The sequence below is a fragment of the Papio anubis genome, chromosome 16 (genome assembly GCF_008728515.1).
Source record: "Papio anubis isolate 15944 chromosome 16, Panubis1.0, whole genome shotgun sequence".
NCBI lineage: Eukaryota > Metazoa > Chordata > Mammalia > Primates > Cercopithecidae > Papio > Papio anubis.
Window position 1 is genome coordinate 761,467 of NC_044991.1, and position 10,038 is coordinate 771,504.

Consider the following 10,038-nt stretch of genomic DNA (forward strand, 5'->3'; position numbering starts at 1 on the left):
TCTGACCTCTCACCTCTACAGGGGGGAGGGAGGAGCAAGAGGGGACCGAGGGTGAGGGGAAGGAGGGGCAAGAGGGGACCGAGGGTGAGGGGAAGGGGGGCAAGAGGGGACCGAGGGGGTGGCAGACAGCCTTGTCCTCTTGCCTATCTGTCTCTGCCGACCCCTCAGTTCTCCTGCCTTGCTGTTGCTGTTTACTACGATGCTTCTAGAGGTGGAATTGCTTTTATTTGTCCTGCTCAGGAAACAGCTTCTGGAATCTGAATCCTGCCTTATTCATTCTGAAAAACCCTTAGCCAACATCTCCTTGAATGCTGCTTCTTTCCCACACTCTGTATTCTAGAATTCTGTGAGGACTGTCATGGGCAGAGCTGTGTCCCCCAAAAGATGCTGAAGTCTTTACTCCCAGCACCTGGGATTGTGACCTTGTTTGGAAATAGGGTCTTTAGAGATGGCTAAGTTAACACGAGGGCATTAGTGACTGGTGTCCTTACGAAGAGGGGAGGTTTGTACAGACACCACATGCGACTATGTGAAGACACGGGGAGCAGGTGGCGTCCCCAGGCAAGGACAGAGGCCCGGAACAGACGTGCCTGCCCAGCCTCCCAAGGAAGCAGCCTGCTTGCATCTGGGCCTCTGACTTCTGGCTCCAGATCTGTGAGAGGCACATTTCTGTTGCTGGAGCCCGAGTCCCTGGTTCTTGGTAAGGCAGCTCCAGGAAACAGGCATGGGGGACCTGCTTGCCCTTCACCACTTCCTGCCAGTCCCTGTCTTTGTGGCACCCTGGGCAGCTTCCCCAGATGACTTTTCCAGCTCCTCAGCTGCCTCTTCTGTGTCTGCTCCTCCTTGCCTGCTGAGGTTTGAGGTTCAGAGACTTCCCTTTTCATCGTCTTAACTTCCGTTTGAGCTGTGAACCTGGGGCTTCATCCTCAGGAAGCTGGTACCTCTCTGCCCAGTGTGCCCACACAGAGGTGTTATGCACCTGTCTTCCGGGAACCCCCCTCTCACTATCCCAAGGCCACTGTCTGTGTGGATTTCAGACCAAGCAGCCAGTCTACCTGCAAGCCCTGAGGTCCAGGGGAGGCAGCCCATGTTGGGGGAGCTCGTGTGGAGGGAGCCCGTGTGGAGGGGGCCCGTGTGGAGGGGGCCCGTGTGGGGGGGGGCCCGTGTGGAGGGGGCCCGTGTGGAGGGAGCCCGTGTGGAGGGAGCCCGTGTGGAGGGAGCCTGTGTGGGGGGGCCCGTGGGGGGGGGGCCCGTGGGGGGGGGGCCCGTGTGGAGGGAGCCGCGCCACTCACCAGCCTCTGCCGGCGGCACACAGGCATCTTCAGTTTCTTCGAAGCCATCGGGACACACGCAGACGTAGCTCCCTGGAGTATTGTAGCAGTTTTCGTTTTTCCTCACACAGGCTTTTTCTGCTAGTGAGCACTCATCTACATCTAAAATTAAAAGACTCCGTTTTAATAATTACTCCACTTAGCAGATGTGCAGCAGACTGTGAAACTCATTCATTCAGATTCACTCACATAAAGAAAGCACAACGATGACAAACGTCACGTTACAGAAAGGAGCAAAGGTCAGGAAAGGCTTCAAGAGGGCAGAATTTCATGTCTCAAAGTTGGGCCCTCAACTGGTAGAAAATGCAGAGAAGAGACCTCCAGGTGAGGCCAGAAGGCTGGCATGTGCCCAAGAAGCCCACTTTCTTTTCTTTTTTTTTCTTTTTTTATTTTTTATTTTTGAGACGGAGTCTCGCTCTGTCGCCCAGGCTGGAGTGCAGGGGCCGGATCTCAGCTCACTGCAAGCTCCGCCTCCCGGGTTCACGCTATTCTCCGGCCTCAGCCTCCCGAGTAGCTGGGACTACAGGTGCCCGCCACCGCGCCCGGCTAAGGTTTTGTATTTTTAGTAAAGACGGGGTTTCACCGTGTTAGCCAGGATGGTCTCGATCTCCTGACCTCGTGATCCACCCGCCTCGGCCTCCCAAAGTGCTGGGATTACAGGCATGAGCCACCACGCCTGGTCAGGAAGCCCACTTTCTCCACCTGGATTCCAGCCACGCCCAGGCTCACCCAGGCAGCCCACAACCATGGCAGGCCTGGCCTTAAGCCTCGAGGCAAGCACCACCCAGGAGCTAGAGAGAAAGCAGAGGCTCTGGACCTGGGGAACGAGGCCACTGGGGAGAGGCTGGTGCAGCAGTGCCATCCACACCAGGGTCGGCCATGCAGAGCTCATCCCCCACCCCCACTGCTTCTGCATCTCGTGGACCTCAGGGTGAGTGTGCAGTGACCCTGGGGAGCTGCGTCTGCAGGACGGGTCTCAGCTGCTTCCCATCCCTGGCAGCACCTCCTGGGGCCATTCACATCATGGTCCCTTGGGAAGGGTCCACCTGCGTCCAGCACAGACCCTGTCACTGACCTGCACACTGTCCATGCTCCCTCGCGTAGCCGGGGATACACTCTTTACAGTTTCCTGGGCCTTCCCCTGTGCAGCCCACACAGCTGGAGTCACACTCTGCAACAGGGAGCCAGCGTCAGACCCCCACACGCCGGGGAGCCTCTAGCATGGGACCCCCACACGCCGGGGAGCCTCTAGCATGGGACCCCCACACGCCGGGGAGCCTCTAGCATGGGACCCCCACATGCCAGGGAGCCGGTGTTGGACCCCCACATGCTGGGGAGCCTCTAGCATGGGACCCCCACACGCCGGGGAGCCAGCGTTGGACCCCCACACGCCGGGGAGCCTCTAGCATGGCTTCCAGTGTAGTGGCTCACTGAGGGTCCTGCTGTCTGCACTCCCAACAGTGAAAACTGCCCGGGGCTGTCACAGAGGCTCCTTCCTGCTGCTGGGACTGGGGATCGGCACAACTCTTCTGGGGCACTATGGCCCTAAAAGACACATTTCCTTGACTGAACGATTTGGAAATTAATCCAAAGAAAATCATAAGGAATGTGAAAAGTTTTACCTTCAAGAGTATTCACAGTTGATAACAGTTGAAAAATTGTTATGACGTAAATGTCCAGCAATAGACATTGTTTTAAACGTATGAAACAATGGCATGCTCCAAAATCATGAACATGATGGAGAAACCACAGGACACAGGACAAGCTGCTAGGTGGAAAACACTGACAGGTGCTGTGGAAAATCACACAGGGCACGTTGTGGGGGCGCTGGGGGGCACGAGCAGGGTGCGCTCTCCGGGGAACTCGTGGGTTTTTAATTTTCTTTAACTTACTTGAATTTCCTGATTTTCCTACAGCAAATACCTATAACTTATTTTGCCACACTAAGTGTTCTTAGAGCAGGCAGGAGGTATATAAGTGATGCTAAGAAGTCATAAATGAATGTTTACAAAGACAGCAATGAAACCCAGGAGGGACCCGGAGTGCAGGCCCGCCCGCTTGACCCACCTTCGCACGTGTAGGAGCCGTTGGCATTCTTACAGAACTGTGCGGCGCTGCAGGGAGGTGTCTCGGCCGCACACTCGTCCACGTCTGGAACAGAATGGCACAGCTGTGAGCGGCCCAGGACGGCCTGGCCAGGGAGCAGGAGAGGAATGATCATGGCCTGATACAGCCCACGGACAGGACCGGCTGGGGAAGGGCAGGGAGGAGGGCAGCCCCTGGGGGGATCATCTCAAATGCCCTCCTCGGAGGTCCCATGTGGCAGGGGAGGGGATAAGGCGATGGCCAGGCCCTGTCCTTAGAGAGTCAGTGCCAACTGTGGCAGGGGCCCCGTGAGGATGGTGACGCATCGCGTGAGGGTGAGACAGTGAGAGCCTCCACACCTCACACCCCCACATCCCTCTCCCTTCTCCCCAGAGCTGTGGAACCTGCCAGGGGCTGAGCTCCAATTTTTTTTTTTTTTTTTTTGAGACAGAGTCTCGCTCTTTTGACCGGGCTGGAGTTCAGTGGTGCGACCTTGGCTCACTGCAAGCTCTGCCTCCCAGGTTCACGCCATTCTCCTGCCCCAGCCTCCTGAGTAGCTGGGACTACAGGTGCCCGCCACCACGCCCGGCTAAGTTTTTGTATTTTTAGTAGAGATGGGGTTTCACTGTGTTAGCCAGGATGGTCTCGATCTCCTGACCTCATGATCCACCTGCCTCAGCCTCCCAAAGTGCTGGGATTACAAGCGTGAGCCACCACACCCACTCGGCACCTGGACTGCGGGAAAGCCACAGCTACTTCCAGACCCTCCCCATGAAGCCAGAGCCTTTGGCTTCTCCAGAGCTCAGAGGCGCTGCAGGGCTGGCTTTGTAAGTGCTGTGCCCATAGCCAGGCTGGCGGGAAGAGACACAGCTGAAGCAGGTGATGCCCACCATGTGGGGGACAGGGTGGGGTGAGCATAGCACAATGCTGGAGACGTCCAGACCTGGCACCACTTAGAACCTGGAGGCCTGTGTTAGGAGGTGATGTCCCCCTCCTGGCTGAGCACTGCCAGGCACGGAGCTGGCTTGTCACACTGGTGTGAGTGGGGGGCCGTACCCCTCGGACAGCAGGAGCTCGTGGGCAGCCCCCTGCCACCCTAAGCTTGCCGTCTGCGGGAAAAGGCAGTTTCCATTGCACATGCCAGCAGCACGGCCCTGCCCTTCTGCCTGCTCCCCAGACCTGGCTGTGCCACTGTGCCCTGCCCCTTCCCACATCCCTCGGGACCCACCAGCCTCCGCCACCATGGGTGCAGCCAGGACCACCCTGATATGCCCCATCCGTGTGTCTTCTGAAACCCGCACAGAGGGATACAGCTGGCCCCTGCCGGCGGCCTCCCACCCAGGAACACACTCGGGTGAGTTCCCAGGAGCTGTCAGCTGACTCGGGGCAGCTGGCACCACAGGTCCACAGCCCCAGGGCCACCTGACAGCAAGGACACTGTGGCCCCGATGCCTGCCCAGTCCAGAAGGTACGAAGGAAGTCCCATGATCCTTCCTGACCCGTGCATGGTGGGATCACAGGTGTGGGAGCCTAGGGGTCCACTCAACGATCCCCCTCCCATGACCCAGAATGAGCAGAGATGGGGAGGGCCGTGAACCAGGAGCAGCTGGCGGGACGGGGACGCAGAGGCTGGGCAGAAGCGGACCTTGGGGAGCCCCCACCCCTCGACCCCTCCTCACCCACGCAGGTGCCCTCCTCCACCCCCGGACCCCTCCTCACCCACGCAGGCGCCCTCCTCCACCCCTGGGCTGCTCCTCACCCACGCAGGCGCCCTCGTCCATCACCCAGCCCACTTCGCACTCGCCGCAGTCTCTGTTGGTCGGGCCCGAGCACGTCTTGCAGGACTCGTCGCAGGCTGGAAGGCAAAGGCGGGCCTGGGTACGAACCCCACTCTCAGGTGCCAGCTTGGGGACAGGGCTTGTTTAAAAGTGAGGAATTTAAGGAGAAAAAGCAACATGGGGTTTTCAGTGCCCATGAATTTAAAATTCTCAGCAAATCAGGACTCCAAGGAATTTTTAATAACCTGGAGAAGGCAGCTATCCGTACTCTGGAGCTGTAGCCTGGCTGGGTGTGCGTGTTCCGGATCCACACGTGCCCCATGCCATGCCAACATCCAAGAGACAGACGGCAAGGGGTGTAAGAACCAGAGAGGCCGGTCCTGACAGGCGATCCACAGGTCTGTCTGCCCAGAATAGCCTAGGGGGCTACCGGCCAACCATGCACTCATGTCTAAGACGTCAACACACCCAGAGTTTTCCTACATATCAGTGGCAACCAGGGAGAAAACGTCCTTTGGAAAGATGCCACTCATAATGGTCTGCAGGGATTTGACAGGTGCTGCTCTCCGGGCCGGTGCACGGCCCACATGGTACCTCCAGGACCTGTGCACTGCGTGGCCCATCACAACTCAAGGTCGGGGCAGATCTCGAACTAAAGAGGAAGGTGAGTAGCTTCTCCCTTCTGGGGGCTGTTATGGGACAGGAAGCGCCCCTAACAACCCCTGCCTCTATCTTCTGACGTTTTAATTCATCCTTCTGGGCCCCCGAAGCTTCCCTGGACATCCGGGGTTAGGATATCAGCAGGCCCCTGTTCCCATCTAGGCAGGCAGCTCCAGCAAGCAGCTGTTGTCATCCTGCCTCACCCCGGGGCCGGCCCAGCCGTAGCCCGTACCTGTGCAGACGCTGTGGGTCTCGTTCCGGAGCGAGCTGAAGTAGCCGTCCATGCAGTCAGTGCACAGTGGGCCCTGGTACCCCACGTGGCACCGGCAGGACCCGTCACCCTGTCTGCTGCCGTCTCCGCTGCAGTGGCCATTCCCGCTGCAGGGCCTCTGGGACCCACCCTGGCATGCTTTGGGGGACACAAAACCATGCTCAGAGTACACCTGGTGGTGACTGGTGGGATGTTCTCACACAGAGAGAACACACTGCACCCAAACCCTGTACGATTCTGAGGACGTACATGAGCCTGCAGGCTTGGAGTGGGTGTTGGGGGAAACTGATTTCCTGGGGTCTGCAGGGCTGGCGGTGGATGGCCTGAGTGGAGCAAGCCACAGGCTCCTGGACTTCACTACGGCCACGTGCTGCATGATGACGTTTAGGTCAACAAGGGACCCTGCATGGCACAGCTGTCCCCTAAGATGATAATAAAGCTGAGCAGCTCCTATTGCCTAGTGACATCACGATACGCCTTATTACCTGTTCTATGTTTAGATGTATTCAGGTGACACATTCTTACCACATGTCGCAATGGCCCACAGTACTCAGGACCCTCACGTGCCACGCGGGTGTACGGCCTGGGAGCAGTAGGCTCTGCCAGGCAGCCTAGGTGCGGAGCGGCTGCACCACCTAGGCGTGTGGAGTGCACTCTGCCATGTTGGCACCATGACAAAGTCGCCTAATGATGCATTTCTCAGAACATGCCTGGTCGTTACGCATGACTGCACTTTGTGTGGCTTTGGGCAGCCTCAGCTGAAACATGGTGATGGGGACACCGATGCATCAGGGGCGGAGACTGCAGGGAGAGTGGGAACATCAGCTGCAGCCTCCAGTGTTCGCCAGGGATAGACGCAGAGGCTGGCAGGAGGCTGACGGGGGGCAGGTCGGGGGTCTAAACCTGAAACTTCTGCTACCTGATCCTGCTTGACCACGTGATTGCCTTTTATAAACGTTAAACCGTGGCTTCAGTTTCTGCACACTTCTTCACAGAAGAGCCCTGTCCTGCAGCACCCATTAAGGCTCAAGGCCGTGCACCCAGCCTGATAGACACCTAGTGCCCTGGGCTCTCTGCAATGGCAGCCACAGAAGCCGTGGTGTGGTCCCCTCTGTGTACACAGGGAGAAGCCCCTGGACAGGTCAGTCAGGACAGACTCTCAGGTGAGTGGACTCAGCTGTGAACAACCTGAGTCAGTGAACCCCTGAGTTAACAGCACAGCTGGGATGACATACTCAGAGTTTTACACTAAAGCGTGAGGTGAGTGGTGAGGCTGCAGCGGGAGGGTGCGAAGTGCTCCAAGTTGGGTTGGGGATGGGGGAGGCAGCCGTCCGGCAGGGTCCCAGACCCTACAGAAAGCTGATGTCCCCCAGGTCCCCTCTGTGCTTTCATCCCCCAAGAATTGTGAGAGGAAGAGGGGAAGTGACGTAGGAGATGGGATTTCCCTAAGCAGAAACGCACCGAGACAGTCAGGACCGTAGGTTCCTGGAGAGCAGCACAGTTTCAGCGTCTTCACACAAAACCACTCGAATAAGTCAGGATACTCGTTCTTCCTGAGGATGGAGGAAAACATTCACTGAATCCCACCAGACACGGCTCTTTAAAACAAACATGCAGCTGAACACAACATAGGCTCTAGAGTATTGCAAGATCCAGGAAACAAGAGTCTAGGTGTGGACAGAATCTTCTCGTTAATTTCCTGGTTTTGATCACTGACCCTGGTGATAAAAAAACAGTAATGCAGGGGTAAGGTGGGTGTGAGGCAGGTGGGAGCTCCATACTGTTCCCGTATCTTTCTAAGTCTGAGGTTATTTCAAATTCTAAGTTGGAAAATAAAAAGTATCTTCTAAGAGGTTTTAAGGCACTCACAGCTGCAGCCACCAGGCTTCCAGGTGTTCCTCCTGTGCCTCCAGCATCTGGTTGCATTCGAAGTCGCTGCTCTCGCACAGCCCCTCCAGAATCTCCAGCAGGCGAATCTCGCTGAAACACAGGCCCACGCGGGCCTACGGTCAGTACCACAAGCCAGTGAAGAAAAATTCAAACCAACACACCAGCCCGGGTGCAGGGGAGGGGGCCGGGATTCCAGGCAGAGAGAGTAAGGGGACCCCACTGTCAGGGGGCCAGGAGCGGTTCACACAAGTGGGGCTGGTGTTCCAGTTTACATTTTAAAAAGCCACTGTCTGTTGAGGGGGTAGGGACCAGAGCAGAAGCTGGAAGGCCAGAGAGGATCCAGCCATTAGTCCTCAGGCAGAAGCCAAGGCAACTCAGACAGGTGACTGGTGCCTCGGGGGCTGTTCTGTCTCCCTGTTATTAACACAGGCACCAAAGGCAGGACACGGCTTCCCAGGACAGGGTCAGGCCAAGACCCACAGGGCTGCTCCAGAGCGCCCACCTGGACTCATACTTGGACAGCGTCTTTTCCTCCCAAGCTGTGTTCCCGCCGCCAAAGTTCTTCTTTGCGGTGTCCACCAACCCCTGCGAGGAGACAGTGCCCATAGGGCTTGGTACCACCTGACCCCCCGCCCAGGGTGAGGGCGACCCCAGGTCGAGGGTGAGGGGACCCCAGGCCCACGGTGGGGTCAACCCTGGGTCCACGGCGGGGGTGGATCCTGGGTCGAGGGTGAGGGGGACTCCAGGACTACGGAGTGGCGACTCTGGATCGACGGTGGGGGGACCCCAGGCCCACGGTGGGGGCGACCCCGGATCCAGGGTGAGGGGGGCCCTAGGTCTAGGGTGAGGGGGACTTCGAATCCAGGGTGAGGGCGACCCTGGCTCCAGGGTGAGGGGGACCCCGGGCCCAAGGTGGGGCAACCCCGGATCCAGGGTGAGGTGGACCCCGGGCCCACGGTGGACGACCCCGCCCGGCCCCTGCCCACCTGGTTAAACTTGTCCACCAGCCCCCGGCACCGCTGGCAGGGCGTCGGCTTCTTGGCGGCCTCCGGCGCGGGCAGCAGCAGCAGCAGAAGCGACAAGAGCCCCAGCGCGGCCCGGCGCGGCAGGCGCATGGCGGGTAGCACTGCGGGCAGACGCAGCCGGAGCTCCAGGTCCTGCGGCCGCGCGGCTCCGGCCTCTCGGCCGCCCACCCGCTCCCAGCCGCGCCGGCCGGTCCCCCTGGCTACTTGACGGTGCCGGCGAGGCCCCGCCCCGCTCGCCAGCCCCGAGCCGCTATTGGTCGATGGGACCCGCCCCGGCCTGATGTGGACCAATCCGAGCTCGCCACGAGAGGCGACCAATGGGAAGGGCCCGGGTCAGCGTCCGCGGGGAGGCCGGGGGCGGGGCGTGCAGGTCCAACCCCGCCTCCCGCGCCCCGCCCCTTGCGCGCAGCCCGCGGCGGCCATGTTTACTCAGGGCACAGAGGGTCCTCGCGGCCGCAGCGGCCCGGGTTGCGGTGGCCACTTTAGATTCGGGCAAAGGCTTCGCTCTGTTCTGTTTCCGCCGTCCTGCTTCCTGCCGAGGCCGGCCTAGGCAGCCGCGTTCCGAAGGACGCCGCCGGGAGCTGCGGAGGTCAGTGCGCGCTGCCGCGACCGGGGCCCTCAGGCGGGCGCGCGACGAGACCAGGGAGGAGGCGGGCGGGGGCGCGACCCGAGCTGGCGCTGGCGTTGGATTCTTGAGACCTCACCGCGTATGTCCACGCGTCACAGCCCGGTGCTCCTTACCTGGGGCTGGACCCCTCACTTGGGGCCGGGCTCCTCACCTGGGGCTGGACCTGTTACCTGGGGGCCGGGCCTCTCACCTGGAGCTGGACCTGTCACCTGGGGGCTGGACCCCTCACCTGGGGCTGGGCTTCCCATCTGGGGCCGGACCTCTCACCTGGGGCTGGACCCCTCACCTGGGGTCGGGCTCCCTACCTGGGGTCGGGCGTATTGCTGGCGTCTGCCCTCAACGTCAGAGGTTCCAAGTCAGAGGTTCCTTG

General features: G+C 59.6%; 1 protein-coding gene across 1 annotated transcript; it reads right to left on the reverse strand.

Annotated features, from left to right (window-relative positions):
- Positions 1 to 105: 105 nt before the first annotated feature.
- Positions 106 to 9,284, reverse strand: LOC116270716 (protein disulfide isomerase CRELD2). The gene is made up of 10 exons (XM_031656173.1): positions 9,002 to 9,284; positions 8,518 to 8,600; positions 7,995 to 8,105; positions 7,587 to 7,678; positions 6,087 to 6,263; positions 5,176 to 5,271; positions 3,399 to 3,482; positions 2,407 to 2,502; positions 1,266 to 1,433; positions 106 to 1,099 (listed from the first exon to the last, which is right to left on the reverse strand). Exons 1-10 carry the CDS (start codon positions 9,128 to 9,130, stop codon positions 1,005 to 1,007), a joined length of 1,131 nt encoding a protein of 376 aa, XP_031512033.1. The 5' UTR covers positions 9,131 to 9,284; the 3' UTR covers positions 106 to 1,004.
- Between the last annotated feature and the right edge of the window lie 754 nt (positions 9,285 to 10,038).

Coding starts and splice junctions, on each gene's coding strand:
- LOC116270716 (XM_031656173.1), bottom strand. CDS start 9,130: ATGCGCCTGCCGCGCCGGGCCGCGCTGGGGCTCTTGTCGCTTCTGCTG. Junction 5,272..6,086: donor GACCCACAGCGTCTGCACAG/GTACGGGCTACG, acceptor TTTGCCTTCCAG/CCTGCGACGAGTCCTGCAAG. Junction 2,503..3,398: donor CGGCTCCTACACGTGCGAAG/GTGGGTCAAGCG, acceptor TCCCTGTTGCAG/AGTGTGACTCCAGCTGTGTG.